The sequence below is a fragment of the Tachypleus tridentatus genome, chromosome 6 (genome assembly GCF_004210375.1).
Source record: "Tachypleus tridentatus isolate NWPU-2018 chromosome 6, ASM421037v1, whole genome shotgun sequence".
Lineage (NCBI taxonomy): Eukaryota > Metazoa > Arthropoda > Merostomata > Xiphosura > Limulidae > Tachypleus > Tachypleus tridentatus.
The window spans coordinates 43,678,263-43,695,899 of NC_134830.1; the positions used below are offsets into that span (position 1 = coordinate 43,678,263).

Genomic DNA, 17,637 nt, shown 5'->3' on the forward strand with positions numbered 1-17,637 from the left:
ATCAAAGCAACTATTTTTAGCAATGTAAGACCACTGACTTATCGTTTCGTTGTGCCACTAGGGGGCAAAAGAAAAGGAAGAGAGTCTCTAGTTTAGAAAACCGGTTAGAGCGCTCGACTCGTAACCTGAGAGTCGTGTGTTTGAATCCGCATCACACCAAACATGTTCACTTCTTCAACCGTATGGGCGTCGCAATGTGATGATCAGTCCAACTATTTGTTGGTGAAAGGATAGCCCAAGAGTTAGCGGTGGGTGGTGATGACTAGCTATCTTCCGTCTTGTCTTACACTGCTAAATTAGGCACGGCTGGCGCAGATATCCCTCGCGTAACTGTACGCAAAATTTCAAAACAAACAAACCGACTGATATTTTGAAAGATAATTGACATTGGCGCGTGTTTTAAACCAATTTAAACCGGCATGTGAAGATTGGATTGTAACATAATTGTCTGTAGAGATAGACACGATCATCCACGATGTCCAGTCGCAGTAATAATGGTATTTTCACCTTTAACCTGTTCATTGCCGTAGATGAGATAACTCGTCCAAGCCGATCGGTAACACAATGCCACGGACGAGTTAATTCGTTCTCAATAATACCTAACTTCAACGCTAGATGTTAGCACCATACATGTATTTGACCTACTTACAAATTATTTCACTTTCGATCCAAAATGGCGTCACGAAAAAGTTACAAAATAAAGAAGCATTAGAGTTGTATTGTAGCAGCTGAAATACTTGGCAGTCAACAGGTTAAGGAGAAACACAAAGCCACAAAAAGCTACCACAAGAACGTTACTCACACTGTAATATTCACTTCCAACTCACTTCATTATCCGAACAACTGAAGTATAATTATGTAATCTACTCCATGAGTTGTGCTGTCCCTTTAATAAAGAAGTGTGTGGAATTCCACAAAGTTTCATCGACTCTTCTTCTCCACGTTGAGCTCTATGCCCCACTGAAGTTTTACGTTTCTACTTACATATCTCAAGAAAAGTGGCTTTTATACTGATTGCCGTATGACACATCCATAATGTTCGTAACACAGTACGGTTTGGAATAATCGAATTCTGATTGAATTTGAAGAAATTGATCGTCAGAGACATTGTATGAGGTTTATCGGACGTTTCAAGCCTGCTTTGTTGTGTTTTACCTGAGACTATTGCTATCAGTTAGCTACAAGTTTTTTATTGGAAGTAAAAGTGTTCAGTTCACTATAACAAATAGTTATCGATTTCAAAGACACATCATTGGACACTTGGTCAAAGGAATGGTATTTAACAACGAAGCTAGATGAACATATAATACACCTTTTAAAGATGGAAAGATCCTCGTGCTCACTTTTTTTCTTATTACCTTGTGACTGGCCACGTGACTAAGTCTCTGTACTTACAAACCACAAACAAAACTCCTTAACACATTTATCGATCGATGTGTTTAGCATGTGCCTATAAATGGAATATTGTACAAATGTTTATGTATTAATGATTACTCGATAACGTGCACCAGAATGAAAGTTCCAAGAACATCTGAAACTTTAAAATGTATTCATAAACAACTGTGGTTTTATCCACAGTAAATGAACTGAAGAAATGTACGTGTGTTTATGACAACCTGGTGAAAGGTTTGAGTACTATGTGGAAGATGTCAGGCGACGCTTGCGGGAAATTAATTAAGGGTTTTATAATTCTCCCATAATTATCATTGATTCAACATTAATTATCTTTGGTATTCAATAAAAAAATATCAATCGTCTCTCAGACACAAATGAAACATTCCTTTTAGTCAGACATTTTATCTTTCACTGGCTGAACCCTAAAACGGTAGAGCAAAAAGGCTAAAGTAACCAAACTGTATCAGCATACTAATTATTGACCGTGGTGACTGTAAAGACATTAAACCTCACATACTTTTACAAGTCTTGCGTTAGTTCCATACTTATTATACATGTCAATTTCAAGCTTGTTTCACAATATAAAAATCAGTTGTTTATCTTGCCAGTGCAAATGTTAATAATAATTAATATGGATTACCATTGCAAGTTTAAAGGTCTCCTCATGATCTACAAAGGCCCCAAAGTATCGACCAAACTCCTTAAATTATCCTCAATTACTTTTCTTGGTACTACAAGAGAAGAGAGAAAGGTGGTCCGTACTCGGAAAGTTAAACGTTAGGACACTTGTTTATGGTGCCTGAACTCTTGTGTCAAATGTCTTCCCTCTAACTTTTAAAAGGGATGAAAACCCATTTTAAAACGTAGAGCCCTCGTGGTCCCACAGAGTGAGACTAGGAACGCAAAATCGATGCCAACTTCGGATTTATAAACCCTAAAAACTTCCTCCTGAATCCTTGTCACACCTTAATGATCTTACAGTTGCGTTTTAACTCCTATGTGTAGGGGCAGAGGCTGTATTGTAAAGAAATGTGACGTTCCAAGAGACACAAACTCAGGTGCCACATCCAAGATCTCACAGATTTCCATTATCTTTAGACCACCCAAGAACCATCGTCAAAGTTTGGTCCTGCTTGCTCTATACAAAGCCACAAACTGAATTAATACAGGATATGCAATTAACAAAAAATTACACGTTTTAACACATACACCAATTGAGATTCCAGATTTAACAATTTTGGTTTTCACAGAAATACCACATCAAAGCTGTGTACACAAAAGGAAATGATTAAATATTTGTCAATCTAGATTATAGAAAGTATGCATTAAAACTTGTTGTAAGATATCTGAATAAATTATTTATTTATTTTTTATTTTTGTGCATTTTCGTCAACTTTATTGAAACTAAAATATTATAAGTTTTGTTAAACATTCATTAAACATATAACTGCTAAAAGTGCAAACCATTGGACGATTATTTTCTTTTGTGTGTTTTTTTTTACTAAATGTATTATAGAAATGCGCTAGAAATCCGAGTTTCACTGGAACAGAAACAACCCTAAATTACATAATTAAATGAGATCTTCAGAGATGTGATCCCTCACGAGAAACACGAATTTCTAATCTAATCAAAGAGAAGGAAACTTTTGCTCAACTAATGGTTAGCGATACTCGTAGAAGAGCAATTTCTATTACGGTGTTCTTCAGTTCACATTTCAATTTTAACAAAGAGGCAGAAAGATTGCGTGACATTTCGATTTTTAGACTAAGGACTCTGTAATTTTCCCTCTCCAGTCACATATGTTTTTCACGTTCTGCTTCAGCTTCATTTCCTCTGCAAATAGGAAGCTAAAGACAATCCCTAATGGTATTCAGGCGGCATCAAATGATACAAATAGCAGAGAGCCAGAACCATTTCTCGCACACGAAGAATCAGCAACTATGTTGTAATGGGAATTTTACGATTGGAACTCCAAGTTGGATCAATCCCACAGACACAAAATATAAGATACAACTTCAGAAATTTTAATAAAGAAAAATAACTTTTTTTCAAAAGGTTGGAAATTTCCTGACAGATATTTTTTATTTATAATTTTTTTTTTAACTTAAAATGCCCAGAGATGGTGAACCCTTAATAAACTGTTTTACTGGATGACATATTAATATTACAGACTTCTAAACTACAGTTATTATTTCTGTAGGCGCGCTCCAAACATTAACTTGATATCGCTTCAAAAAGCAATTTACAGTGAAAATATATTTATACCACAATGGTTTAGTTCATTAAGGACTGACTGAATACTGTAAATCCTAGTTATTAGGAACATATCATAAGAAGAAAAAGATACGTAAATATGCCAAACACAGCCAGCAATGAGGTTCTTATTAAATATAAAATAATTCAGCGAACAGTTTTGCTGCTCACAACTTGAATTTCAAAACACACCAACTCAGTTAGGTATCTTCTCATGTATGTTTGGTTTGTTTTGAATTTCGCGCAAAGCTACATGAGGGCTATCTGCGCTAGCCATCCCTTATTTAGCAGTGTAAGACCAGAGGGAAGGTAGCTAGTTATCACCACCCACCGCCAACTCTTGGGCTACTTTTTACCAATGAATAGTGGAATTGACCGTTACTTTTCAACATCCTCACGGCTGAAAGGGCGAGCATGTTTGATGTGACCGGTATTTAAACCTGCGACCCTCAAATTACGAGTCGAGTGCCTTATCCTCCTGGCCATGTCGGGCCCTCATGTATGTACATGTAGTTATAGCACGTTCTATAATCGCAGAGTTGGATATAAAAGCCTATAGATAAAGGCATTTTATCGCTGTTTGTAAGCACTAGAAATTATTTTTGAGCCGAAGTACTTTATTAAAATATATAAAAGTTTGACAGAAAACAATAGCAGTTTTATCTGATATACAAGCTCTAAACTTTGCCCACATAAAATGAAGGAACTTTATATTTGTTTGTTTGGTTGCTTACGGAAACGACAACAGTTGTACAAATGACTACGTCAGAAAACTCTATGGTTCAGGCATAACCATCCCTATTTTTAAAATTTGGTTCAGGTAAAAGGCATAAAATCTGAAGCGACTACAATGAGCTAAAACACACCTTAAATGACAAGTGTGCATTTCAGGGTTTCAATTTCTTAACTGGTATTTGATGTCATTAAAAATAATGAAATATTATTTTTGAAATAGTACTTTTCATTACAAACTGTTAAGAAGGATTATTTCACGCTCTGTTTAGCATCTTAACACAAGATATTCTGTTAAGAAGGATTATTTCACGCTCTGTTTAGCATCTTAACACAAGATATTCTGTTAAGAAGGATTATTTCACGCTCTGTTTAGCATCTTAACACAAGATATTCTGTTAAGAAGGATTATTTCACGCTCTGTTTAGCATCTTAACACAAGATATTCTGTTAAGAAGGGTTATTTCACGCTCTGTTTAGCATCTTAACACAAGATATTCTGTTAAGAAGGATTATTTCACGCTCTGTTTAGCATCTTAACACAAGATATTCTGTTAAGAAGGATTATTTCACGCTCTGTTTAGCATCTTAACACAAGATATTCTGTTAAGAAGGATTATTTCACGCTCTGTTTAGCATCTTAACACAAGATATTCTGTTAAGAAGGATTATTTCACGCTCTGTTTAGCATCTTAACACAAGATATTCTGTTAAGAAGGATTATTTCACGCTCTGTTTAGCATCTTAACACAAGATATTCTGTTAAGAAGGATTATTTCACGCTCTGTTTAGCATCTTAACACAAGATATTCTGTTAAGAAGGATTATTTCACGCTCTGTTTAGCATCTTAACACAAGATATTCTGTTAAGAAGGATTATTTCACGCTCTGTTTAGCATCTTAACACAAGATATTTTTAGCCGTGAAAATGCAGAAATTCCCATTGGGAGAAAGAAAATGACCTAATCTTAATGTGTGTATCATAGATGCAAATTCTGAAATCAACGAATAAAAATATTATCTTTGAAATATATTACGTAAAACTTTATGATTAAGATGTAGCTGGCTAATGATAATACTTCAAATAATGTACAATTTATCAAACCTATTTTGTCGTTTATTTATTTATGTGTATATATGTATAAGTTTTTAAAATATTTTTAGACTCACCTTAGATTTCTGATAACAATAATATTGTTTTTATGTTCTTAGCCGAGAGAGTAACTTTGAGTTTTCTGTATACAGGCGTAGCGTTAAGGTAATCTGGATGATTTATAAAAAGAATTTATCGTAACTAACTTCTAAGGTTACCATCAAAATGTGGCTTAATTTACTAACCAGGACGGAAACATTGCAGGCACTTTAATACCCCCTCCACACTAAACCTAAATCCTTGTATGATTGCTACGAGTTACTTTGAAGTGAATCTGCAAGATAGTTCATTTAATGAAGTGAACTTATCCTGTATAGTACGCTGAGTATATTATACATAACCATAAGATTTCTGTATGCATAAGATCAATATACATATGTAATATTACATTTTATGACTCCAGTGAGCAGCAAAGGTCTGTTTCCAAGAGATCATTGACGGATATATCATGGCCCATTTATGTTAGCAGAGATTAAATAGTTCGTTTAAATGTATATATAATGCTGTTTAAAACAAAGTAGTTTTACCGCAATTTTTCTCTTCGTAATTAGAATTTGTTGTTCGCAGTAGAATAAACCTAATGAATAATAAACATGTTTAAATATTTACAGGCTCTGTACCTGCAGGTGTTACTGAAAATACTCGTAAGGATACACATTAAAACCTCGTTCTTATATATTAACAAGAAGCCATTATATAGTTTCTGTTTTTCCTTAAGAAACCTTGGTGTTTGATATTACGTTAAAAATTTATATGTGTCAGCATTAATGTATTTCGACAAGTTTAAGACCTAAGTTGTTTTTCAAAATAACGTATATGTACAATTATCCAAGTAGGTTTCTCAGAGTTTTAGCATTTGGACAATAATCGTATTGTCACAAACAACGTAGAAATACAAGGCAGTAAACTGGAAAAAGTAGTGACTTCGTATACACCACAAGGATTTAAATTGATGGTAATTTCTATTAGGTTTTGTTTGGTTTGGTTTGAATTTCGCGCAAAGCTACACGAGGGCTATTTACGCTAGCCGTCCCTAATTTAGCAGTATAATACTAGAGGGAAAGCAGCTAGTCATCACCACCTACCGTCAACTCTTGAGTTACTTTTTTACCAAAGAACAGTGGGATTGACCGTCGCTTATAACGCACCGACGGCTGAAAGGGCAAACATGTTTGATGTGACGGGGAATCGAAACCGCGACCCTCGGATTACGAATCGAGTACCTTAACCACCTGGCCATGTCATGCTACTAAGTAACAGCCTGTGGTTATAAAATGGATGCTCTTTTTAGTAAATAAACCTACCGGTATTTCTTTGTTTTAGTCTGGATAACGAGTTTTGAACATAAAAACCAAATCTAATTCTTTCAGTCATTTAATATGTGATTTAAACTTTTATAATAAAACTAACTGATATAGTAATAAAACTATATATACCGCTCAAAATTACGCTTTAATTATTATTTTTTGCATATTACGTAGTTAAAAGTTTGAAAAATATAAAAAAAATCATAATAATAATTCGTCTTGGGTAAAAAATAAACACCTTATTTTGAGCTATTACATTTTTAGCTTATGTCGTAGTAATAATCGTTATTCAGTCTTGCTTTAGTTTTAAGAAGTCAATATTATTCAGCAGTCACTTCTATAACGTACTTCTACAAAATGTTTTAAACATTTTTTTATTCAACACTACTTACTTTTCCCAGCCCAGGACTCTCTCGTCTGCTGGAAATTTTGAGATATCCAGGAGGAAGTTGTGGTGGGGTTGGGAGAAGGACGTTCCTTCGGTACAAAGTTGTACGAGCGGACTTATCGATAGTGTGGTGCTTTTGTTTCTTTCTTGAGGACTGTAAGTTTAATCTTTCTGCTGCCCTGAAAAACAAGTTTAACATAAAATACTTTCTTTAATACATATGAACCTTTAGAGTGTTTCAAAAGAATGTTAAAGTTGTTATAATTTAATTTTACCAGAAACTGTCCTATAATAAAAGCTTTTCAGTTCAGATATTTCTTACAGTTAAAGTTGTAGAAATCGCAAGAAATTGAAGATAAACATAAAATTGATATTGTCATAAGCTATTGCTGTAAAACAAAAGATATTGCATTTTTAAAGGGAAAGAAGAATGATAATTCAAGCTTAATTATATTAACTACTCACTTTAATAAAGTGTTTTCATTTTCATTTAGAAAGTAAATTCATCACATGATACGCTATTTAAGTTCTATAAATGCATAGAAGCAGTTATAATATGATTATTTCCATGTTTATGATAAAGTGGTTTATCCAAGACAACTCTCTCGACAGGTTCTTCAGAGACATCTGTTAGAAGAAACTGCGGCAATTAGAACGGAATGTTATCAGGGCTGAAAACACACCATCTAAACACACCTGAGACGTAAAGTGTAACAGACGTTAGGTTCTTTGGAAAATGATTGTTTCCATATTTACCAGGATTATACTGTTTGTAAGCGAAATGTTTGAAGGACATTGTAAAAATATGAGATATAGCAACCGAGAGAAAGTCTATACATCGCTTTAGCTGTATTTACATTGACTAACTGAAAACATGTGATGTGGTCCAATTAGTCCATTTCAACCCTTTCCGCATCAATTATAAAACAAAAATGTACAGAAAACTACAAGTGGATTTCTGATAATGGAATGGTTTGAGAAAGGTTTTATACACTTACGAAATTATCGTCAAAAATGTTTTCTTGTCACGTATGGGGTCTTTTAATTTTTCTAGAAGGGGGTACACTCAAAGTGCATATAAATGTTGTTGCCGATCATGTCTGCTCCACAAAATTGAAATTACACCCTAATGAACAAAACCGATTATCTGTTTTGCTATATTTCGTAACGAGTTTGAATAGGCTAAAATCAAACGACACAACTCTTACCAGGTTTTAAATGACAGGCTGTTATCAAAATTAAAGGTCAAATTCGGTATTAAATGAGTGCTAACATTAGTGGCAATAATTACAAAGTGATTGAAAGTTTAACTTACGATTTATATGTTCTAACCACTTTGTCGTAAATGACAGAGAATTGGCTTAAATGATGTGAAATAATTGTTTTCTGTATTCGTCAGTTACATTTCTCTGTAACTGCTTGGTTATCAAACATTTGTTTCAATAACAGTATTTATTTCAATTGGGGTAATGTTTCATACGTCTAACAGAGCTCAAACGTACGTTTGTGTGCATATCTGTGCTGAAAACAAAACATGCTTATATAACACCAGGCAACTATTTGAATTTGAAACGCCGTTTATTCCACAAAGTTGATTAAGTTTCACAAATTAGCTGTAAGTACAGTCGTTAACGATCCCTTGGGAATATTCTGAAATATGTTACTAGAGGAAACTGCACATAACAATAAACGTTTCAGACGCCGTTACATATTCTTTAGGAATAAACACCGGGTAATACTGAGGCTCTTAATAATTTTTAATGTGTAAAATAATCTCCAGAGTAAGTCTCTTTATGATTACAAATGGCTTTGCTAAATCTCTTCACAAAACATTTATGACAACAAATAGTTTTCTTAAGTCTCTTAACAACGAAACTTATATGGCCACAAACAGCTTTATCAATTATAGGAATCATATATTTTAAAAAACTTTTGCATTGAGACCATTTTTATGAATTATGAAACACAAAAGTAGTTTCGTGAAGATCTCACAAGAATTGTTGATATATTTGGAACTATCTCAGAATTGACTCACCTCAACACGAGTCTGTATGACAGAACTATTAACGTGACTATTGTACAATATTAAACGAAATATCCTGTTTCTAATATTTCTGAATAGAATAAAATAAAACTATAGTGTAGAAGTGTAATGAAGGTAATGATTCTAGTTACTTACAGTTACTGATTAAATACATTTATAACCGTTTCAGATGTAAGCTTAATAATATATTTTAAGATGTTAATAACTCAGAAAAATATTAACTTTGGTAACAGTAGCAATCAATGATAGGTTTTAAATTTCGGATAATTTAATTAGGTTCTTTTTAATTTATACAATTCAAATTAAAGTGTTGAATGTATATTAAGCAAATAAATGCAAAAAAATTAGGTGTTTCTGTACTATGAAAATTAATATTCTAAAAATGAGAGAAGAACCACTTCGTGCCCCAAAATATTATATTATTATTCAATATTCTTTACGTTACCTTTATGATTAAATTATAAGATAATCATAAAAAACAAGATGTTCTTAACCACAAGATAAAGTAGTGAAGAACGTGACTTTACATTTTTTATGAAAAACTAAGTTCACAACAGTGAATGAAAATTTAGATGTGAGACTTTTAAAACTCCAATAGCTATATCTGCTCTTTACTTTAAATTTCTAGCTTCTATTTTCATGAAAGTCTTGCGAATAAGAGCGAAATCTTATCGCTCAGGCCCGACATGGCCAGATGGTTAAGGCACTCGACTCGTAATACGAGGATTGCTGGTTCGAATCCCCGTCACACTAAACATGTTAGCCCTTTCAGCCGTGGAGGCGTTATAATGTGACGGTCATGACTTTAAACATGACAACTTTTAGACAGAGCTTTTATTAATGGAAACTACGTTGCAGGGCTATTATCAGGGTACTCAACTAACAAAAATAACACGACCGGTTGTGATGACAAATGACTGTAATGATGCAGTAAGGCCCCAAAATTGTGTAAAATATAGTTTTTGGTACATTATAAAATGAAAGGTTATTAAACGTTTTTAAAGTTCGTTAGTGTTCACGTATATCTCTTTCACTCAGTTTAATTAAGAAGATGATTAGTGATAAATAGTAATATAATTCACTAATTTTTCTCTACTACTTTTGTTAGTGATCATACCACACAAGAATGCTATTTTCATAGTTTTTCAAAGTAGTTTATTTATCTATTTCACCTTAACTTTGTACGTACTTGTACAGTATAAAATCTATATTATGTTTGATGGATAATGTTAAAAATAGAAAACTGCTAAAAGATAATATTTCAGTAGTTATATAGGTGCCAAGGAAAAAGCCCGAAATGGTCAGGTGGTTAAGGTACTCGACTCGTAATCAAAGGGTCACGGGTTCGAATTGCTGTCACATCAAACATGCTCTCCCTTTAAGCCGTGTTGGCATTATAATGTGACGGTCAATCCCACTATTCGTTGGTAAAAGAGTAGCCCAAGAGTTGACGGTGGGTGGTGATGACTAGCTGCCTTCCCTCTAGTCTTACACTGCAAAATTAGGGACGGCTAGTGCAGATAGCCCTCGAGTAGCTTTGCACGAAACTCAAAACGAACCAAACAAACCAAGCCAAGAGAAATGACATTATTGTCTGGCAGGACGTGGCTTAATGGTTATCATGACAGGCTGCGGAAGGGAGGATCCATATTTTCAGTTGCAATGCCATTAAATAATACTTTCAGCACATTCAGCTCAAGACAAGTTATAACAATCCTATCATTCGGTTCCACGAACCTGACAAAATACTTGCACTTATATGTTCTGGAGAACAGTTGCCCCCTTCTTGTAGTTGTAGTTCAAAATTACAGACGGCTAAAAAAAAGCTTTATACGTTTCTGGCATGGTTTTATGCAACGGACAGCTGAAATTAAAGAAAGCTAAATCTCTGAATCGTTAAAAATATTGGAAATAGAAATAAATATGTATAACCATAAGTTTCAATATTGCAGACACGGACATAAAAAACATAGCCAATATTATCAACATCCTCAAACTTTCGTTTCGTGTATAACTTTCCAATGCTCTCGTATAATATCTGATACATTCATATAACCTCAGAGATTTGGTTTGGTGAAACGTGAAATTTTTTTGAAGTTAATGCCAAGAAACCTACAAGGCGTACTAATTCATTCTTTTGTAGTTTCTGATAGAAGTATTTCTAATAGAATTTATTTGTTTTGATGGAAAATACATTATTTATTTTATTTATAAAAGTAGACCCAATGAACAAATCTTTTTCCCTCGGATGCTTCCGTACACGATGCGGTTTTTATTAAAATCTGAGAAGATTCAGAAGTATGTTTAGGTTTTATTTACACAATATTTTGTTCATAGGATACGTGGGGTATATGATATAAAAAGTGAATTGAATTGGAGATCAAAGTAGATTTATATATATTTATCTCCAGATTGCTTAAAAGTCAAATAAGAGAATAGATTTTCGGATACTTTCACCCGAAACAAATTCTGTTTTGTTCTGTTTCTATTAAAACATCTTGATCCGTAAGATCTTAAGACATGCTTTCCTGTAATCATTTTACCGTGGAGTTTTCATGAAATTGTATCGATCCTTTACTTTCTGATATATTTTTAACGGAGTTTATCCATGTTGCAACAATAGGGCGTAGTAATACAAGATCAATTTCCTATTGTACTTTTTTGATGTAAAGTTTGTCTGATCACTTAACAGTTTTATGTATTTAAGGTTGTTATAAAATAAGTAAAAAAATCATCTCCATATACTAGTGATTTATGTTCATTTTACATTCTTTTAAATACTGTTAAGCAGAAAAGATCGTATGTTTGTTTGTACTTAAGCACAAAGCTAAACAATGAGCTTTCTGTGCTTTGCACACCACGGGCATCGAAACCCGATTTCTAGAGTTGTAAGTCTACAAACATAACGCTGCGCCACTGGAAGAATCAGGAAATAAAATAAATTATTTTATTATTACATCGTAAAAATTGACTAATTTGTTTGTCGGAAATTGACTTATTTTTTTATAGGTGTAATGTGCGCAAATAACCTAATTCGGATAAAATAAACAGTGAAGATAATATAGAGAAACTGATTATGAGCTTATTAAATGTGAAACGTCAACCAGGGTGCTAAGCAACTGAACAAAACTTTGAAGTATGTTGCCATTTTAGTTAATCAATAATGTTTAAAAACACAGTTTAACACTTGGCTTCAATGGATTGCACCTGCTAGTCACAGACAAATATATTATTTTAAAACAAAACAGAAAATTAATTAATCGATAATCAAAGAAGGCCCGCCATGGCCAGGTGATTAAGGCACTCGACCCGTAATCCGAGCGTCGCGGGCTCGAATCACCGTTACACCAAACATGCTCGCCTTCTTAGCCGTAGAGGCGTCATAATGTGACAGTCAATCCCACTATTCGTTGGTAAAAGAGTAGCCCAAGAGTTTCGGTGAGTGGTGGTGACTATCTGCCTTCCCTCTAGTCTTACACTACTAAATTAGGGACGGCTAACGCAGATAGCCCTCGTGTAGCGTGAAATTCAAAACAAACCAAACCAAATACTTTCGATATCTTTCTCACTTTTAACTATTTTCTTTGCTATAAGAAAACATACACACATACTGCTTAACGCTCTGATAATTAATTAATGACTTTCGTCATTAATTTCAGAGCTAAAAACAAAATGATTACTTGTTTCACTAAATATTTTCATAAGCCAAAATTAATGGTGACATCACTTACGCACATAACATAGCGTGACTCAAAAGTTTACTGGTAACTAACCATAAAAATAATTTAAAACATAAGAGGAATAGATAAATTATTGCTTGAGGTACGAAATAATGTCTTCTGATCCTATCTTGTGATAATAACAATAATAATAGTCATTTTTATTGTCATGTTTATTCATCGAATATCTTATTAAAATGCACAATGCATTCAAAATGTCAATGGCAAACGTGTTGACAATAAAAATGAAACATTTCAAAACAAAAGTTACCATTCTATAAAAACAACAATAGTTGACTACAAACTACAAAACTTAGTGATAAACTGCTCTAAACACCCATTACTGCCACACTTGGAACTTTTCTATATCAAGGTTATAAATATTATTAACGCTTGAAGGAATTAAAGTTAATCTCGGTTGTTTATATTTATATATGTATGAGCCTGTAAACAGTCCTTTCATCTGACGTCTCATATCCCGAAAGTGCAGTTTATCACGGACTTGTCAGATTGTAACCCCATAAACTTGTCGCCTACCTATTGGGGCTTGTTTTTTAGTTTTTAATTATAAAGCTACACGGGCCCGGCATGGCCAAGCGTGTTAAGGCGTTCGACTCGTAATCCGAGGGTCACGGGTTCGAACCCCGGTCACACCAAACATGCTCGCCCTTTCAGTCGTGGGGGAGTTATTATGTGACGGTCAATCTCACTATTCGTTGGTAAAAGAGTAGCCAAAGAGTTGGTGGTGGGTGGTGATGACTAGCTGCCTTCCCTCTAGTCTTATACTGCAAAATTAGGGACGGCTAGCGCAGATAGCCCTCGAGTAGCTTTGCGCGAAATTCAAACCAAACCAAACAAACTAATTATAAAGCTACACAGTGAACTATCTCTGTTGCACCTATCACTGGTATCAAAACTCAGTTTTTAGCGTTATAAATGTTCTCACTTACCACTGAACCACAGGAGGATCCCACTAGAATTTATATAATCATTTATATTTCAACCTCATTATTATGAACATAATTTACTCATTTGAAAAATAAAACATTTACATAACCTATAAAAAAATGTCTTTTTGTTAGTTTTATGCAAGTTTCTGGGGCGCCCCCTTCACATTAAAATAATTTTCGCAAACATACACAGTTTGCTATCTGCAATCTGTTCAGTAAGGAGAATCGAACCCAAGATTTTAGCGTATTAACCACTTACCATTGACTTACTAGAGGGTGTTTTCACTGGTTAATGTGCTGGGCTGCGGGTCAAAAAGTACAAAGTTTATGCCATGATGCCATTCAATATTCTGGGCTCTTTCAGCTATGGGTATGCTATAAAAGTGAAATTTTACCGATTATTCGATTCAATGCTATACAAAGCCTTGTACGATAAGAGTTTCTATGTGAGTGTCTTTCCACTGGTCAGTGAGTGCTTCAAGGCCTGATATTTTTTGGTGGACTTAGGGCGTTCAATTCACATTCTTTGTGTAGTGGATTCGAATCCTTCCTGAAACAAGCTTGTAGTATTAAAGATGTTGGTGTTCTAATGTGACAGTCAATCCACTTTTCGTTAATAAAGGGTAGCCCAAAAGTTGGCGGTGGATGGTGTTGACGAGCTAGCTTCTCTTCCTCTAGTTTATCAGTTTAAAATTAGAGACGACTAACGCAGATAACCCACGAGTAGCTTTGCACAAAATTTAACAAATAAAAAAACCAGTAGTCCATTAATATTAGGTACTGATATATTTGATTTTTAGGGGCCTCTAGCTGGCCGTTTAATACGTGGGCATATTTAATTCATGTTGAAATCGCTAAATATTACAAATAATCGTTTTCTCTTTACTTATCGTATCGTGGATGCCAAAGTTCTGTGTATGGCGATCTTAATATAGCTTTTGATTGCAGTGTATTTTATTTTCGTTCTTAAAAGTTATATTTCTTTGGACTAAAATAGATACGTTGGAGCAAAAGTTTGGTAAATGCATATATTGGAGAACCGTTTAGTGGAGTACTGCTTGAATATTATGGTTTGTACAACTTTTACATATATTGTTTCGGTTAGGTAACAGGTACATAAAGATAAACCCAGACATTTTGCTATGCTATGCTATGCTATGCTATGCTATAATATAATATAATATAATATAATATAATATAATATAATATAATATAATATAATATAATATAATATAATATAATATAATATAATATCATATCATATCATATCATATCATATCATATCATATCATATCATATCATATAATATAATACAATACAATACAATACAATACAATACAATACAATACAATACAATACAATACAATATAATATAATATAATATAATATAATATAATATAATATAATATAATATAATATAATATAATACAATACAATACAATACAATATAATATAATAAACTACAGGGTTTCGTAAAGAAAGAGCTATAAAATTGTTACCAACACATGAAAAATGTAATTTTGTAAAATACTTTATATTATAATTATTTTTATTTGTGGCAAAAAAGATTGAATTTTGCCATCTGGAGAAATACATTAAATTATTGTAATTGGATAGAAAAAGGTCTACAGTATAATAGCTAAGTTTATTTCATATTCTAAAATGCTTTATTATATAAAAGGAACACTTGATATTGCTAATTTGAACGTACTTTTGTTAGTATAGGGGCGTTTTATTTAGGACTTGTAATTTTCAATCGGGACAACACATGGGCGAAACGGTTAGGTAATAGCTTTAAAGCTCAAGTATGCTCATTAATAATTTAAAACCGTTCTCTAAGAGTGGGCAGTCAATTAGCAGCACTCATTGCTATATCTACTAATATACGGAATTGACTGTTACACTTGTAACGTCCCCAGAGTCGAAAATGTGGAACGAGTTCAGTGACATTGCAATCGAACTTTAGACCTTCCAGTTGGCAACGTAGTACTTTCACAAGTTGATCACGTGCGTTCCGTGAATAAATGCACAAGCATAAACGTTTTCGTGGAAGAGATAAATTCGTCATCGAATGACATGGACATATATACCTGCACGTGCATAGAAACGGTCCATTGGAACAACCTGTATCTGAGAAGGAATGTTGAATATAATTACGAAGCTACTACGTGTATCTACACGAAAGCTTCCAGTCAAGTGTTCAAGTCTGTGGTATAAAAAAATCAAAGGTTTTACAAACGTGTTTGTATTCGAGATATGTAAGTGAATTTGCCGATGTCAGTCCAACTTAGACTCTGACAAGTCAGCGTGTTAGGTGATGTTTATGTCTAAAATACAAATATTTTTGCCAGTTACACAGTTTGTAAATTGCTTTTGCACAATCTTCAAAACGCAGAGCTACAGATTTTGTCATTTTTACAATAAGTAAAAGTGTCAATTACAATTTCAGAACGAAAAAAAATGTGATTTGATTATTGGTTACAAGGTAATTAGAACATAAAACCAGTACATTTGTGTATAAAGCAATAAAGAAAGAAACTAGAATCTACATATATATATATTCCTTGGTAGTTATAAAAATACTCGCACTAGAACATTAGGACCTGCAGCACGAAGCCGATAGTCTTTATAGACAATAGAAAAAGTTTCACGTTCTCTTGTAAGTTTGTTCTTTATAATATTTACTAATTATATGAGCCAAAAGAGTATTTATCGATAATTTAACGTAAAAGAGATTCCAAAGTTTTTGAAATCATTTTGTAGTTTTCGTTGAACACTGCCAGATAAACACTTATTTTTTCAAACAAAAATATTATTTTAAATGCACTTAGGTTCACAGTAAGGTTGTATATACCCTATCGTGTACATACCAATTACTAGGAGATTTTTTTTTAAATAAAATAGTCATCATTGACAATACTTATTACTTGTAAACTAATTTATAATCTAAAAGTTGATACACTTGTGTGTGTATATAAAATTAGGTATAAAATTAAACATTTAAATTTGAGAAATATAGTACAAACATTTCAACATTTCTTAAATTTTATGACTCCCATTAAAAAGTAGCTATATGGTTTACATAAAATCTGTAAAACTATTAGCTTATGCAATTTTATATTTTAATAATGACAGAGAAAAGTTAAATAAATTTAATTAATCAAACATAAAACATACCTGTATGGTCAGTCTGTAGATAAAAGAAGAAAAAAATATTTAAACAGAATGCAAAAAAAATACTAGCACTTACAACTGTAAACAGTTAAGAGTGAAAACACTTCCCACACAAACAGCTACAATATTTCAGATGGTTACATTTATCCTTTGAAATATTTAATTCCTTTATTCTCTAAACTATAATGAAACATAAAAAGATTGAAATAACAAGTTGCAACTTTTATTTTTTTCTAAATAAGAAAGTAGAAGTCTGATGATGTTAAAGACTTTCCCATATTTAATTTAAAACTTGTTTCATGTATTTAGTTCTGGAATGAGATTTGCAACTGGAAGTTTCAGTTATAGTTGCATTTTAATTAGTTCAAATGAACAAAGTTTCATTTATTTCTTATATACATGTGTACTAAACTGAGACATTGTTTAAAATTAATCTATGAATATAAAATTATGATTTAAAACTTGTTGAATCATAAACCAAGCACTTATATTTTCAAGAAATTACCCACTTCTCAAAGTAA

General features: G+C 33.0%; 1 protein-coding gene across 1 annotated transcript in view; it reads right to left on the reverse strand.

Annotated features, from left to right (window-relative positions):
* LOC143252353 (uncharacterized) overlaps positions 1–17,637 on the reverse strand; it is a 235,130-nt gene that overhangs the window by 61,215 nt on the left and 156,278 nt on the right. The window contains exon 4 of the mRNA XM_076504337.1: positions 7,234–7,408. Within this exon, the coding sequence (XP_076360452.1) occupies positions 7,234–7,408 (175 nt within the window). The remainder of the gene's footprint in view (positions 1–7,233; positions 7,409–17,637) is intronic.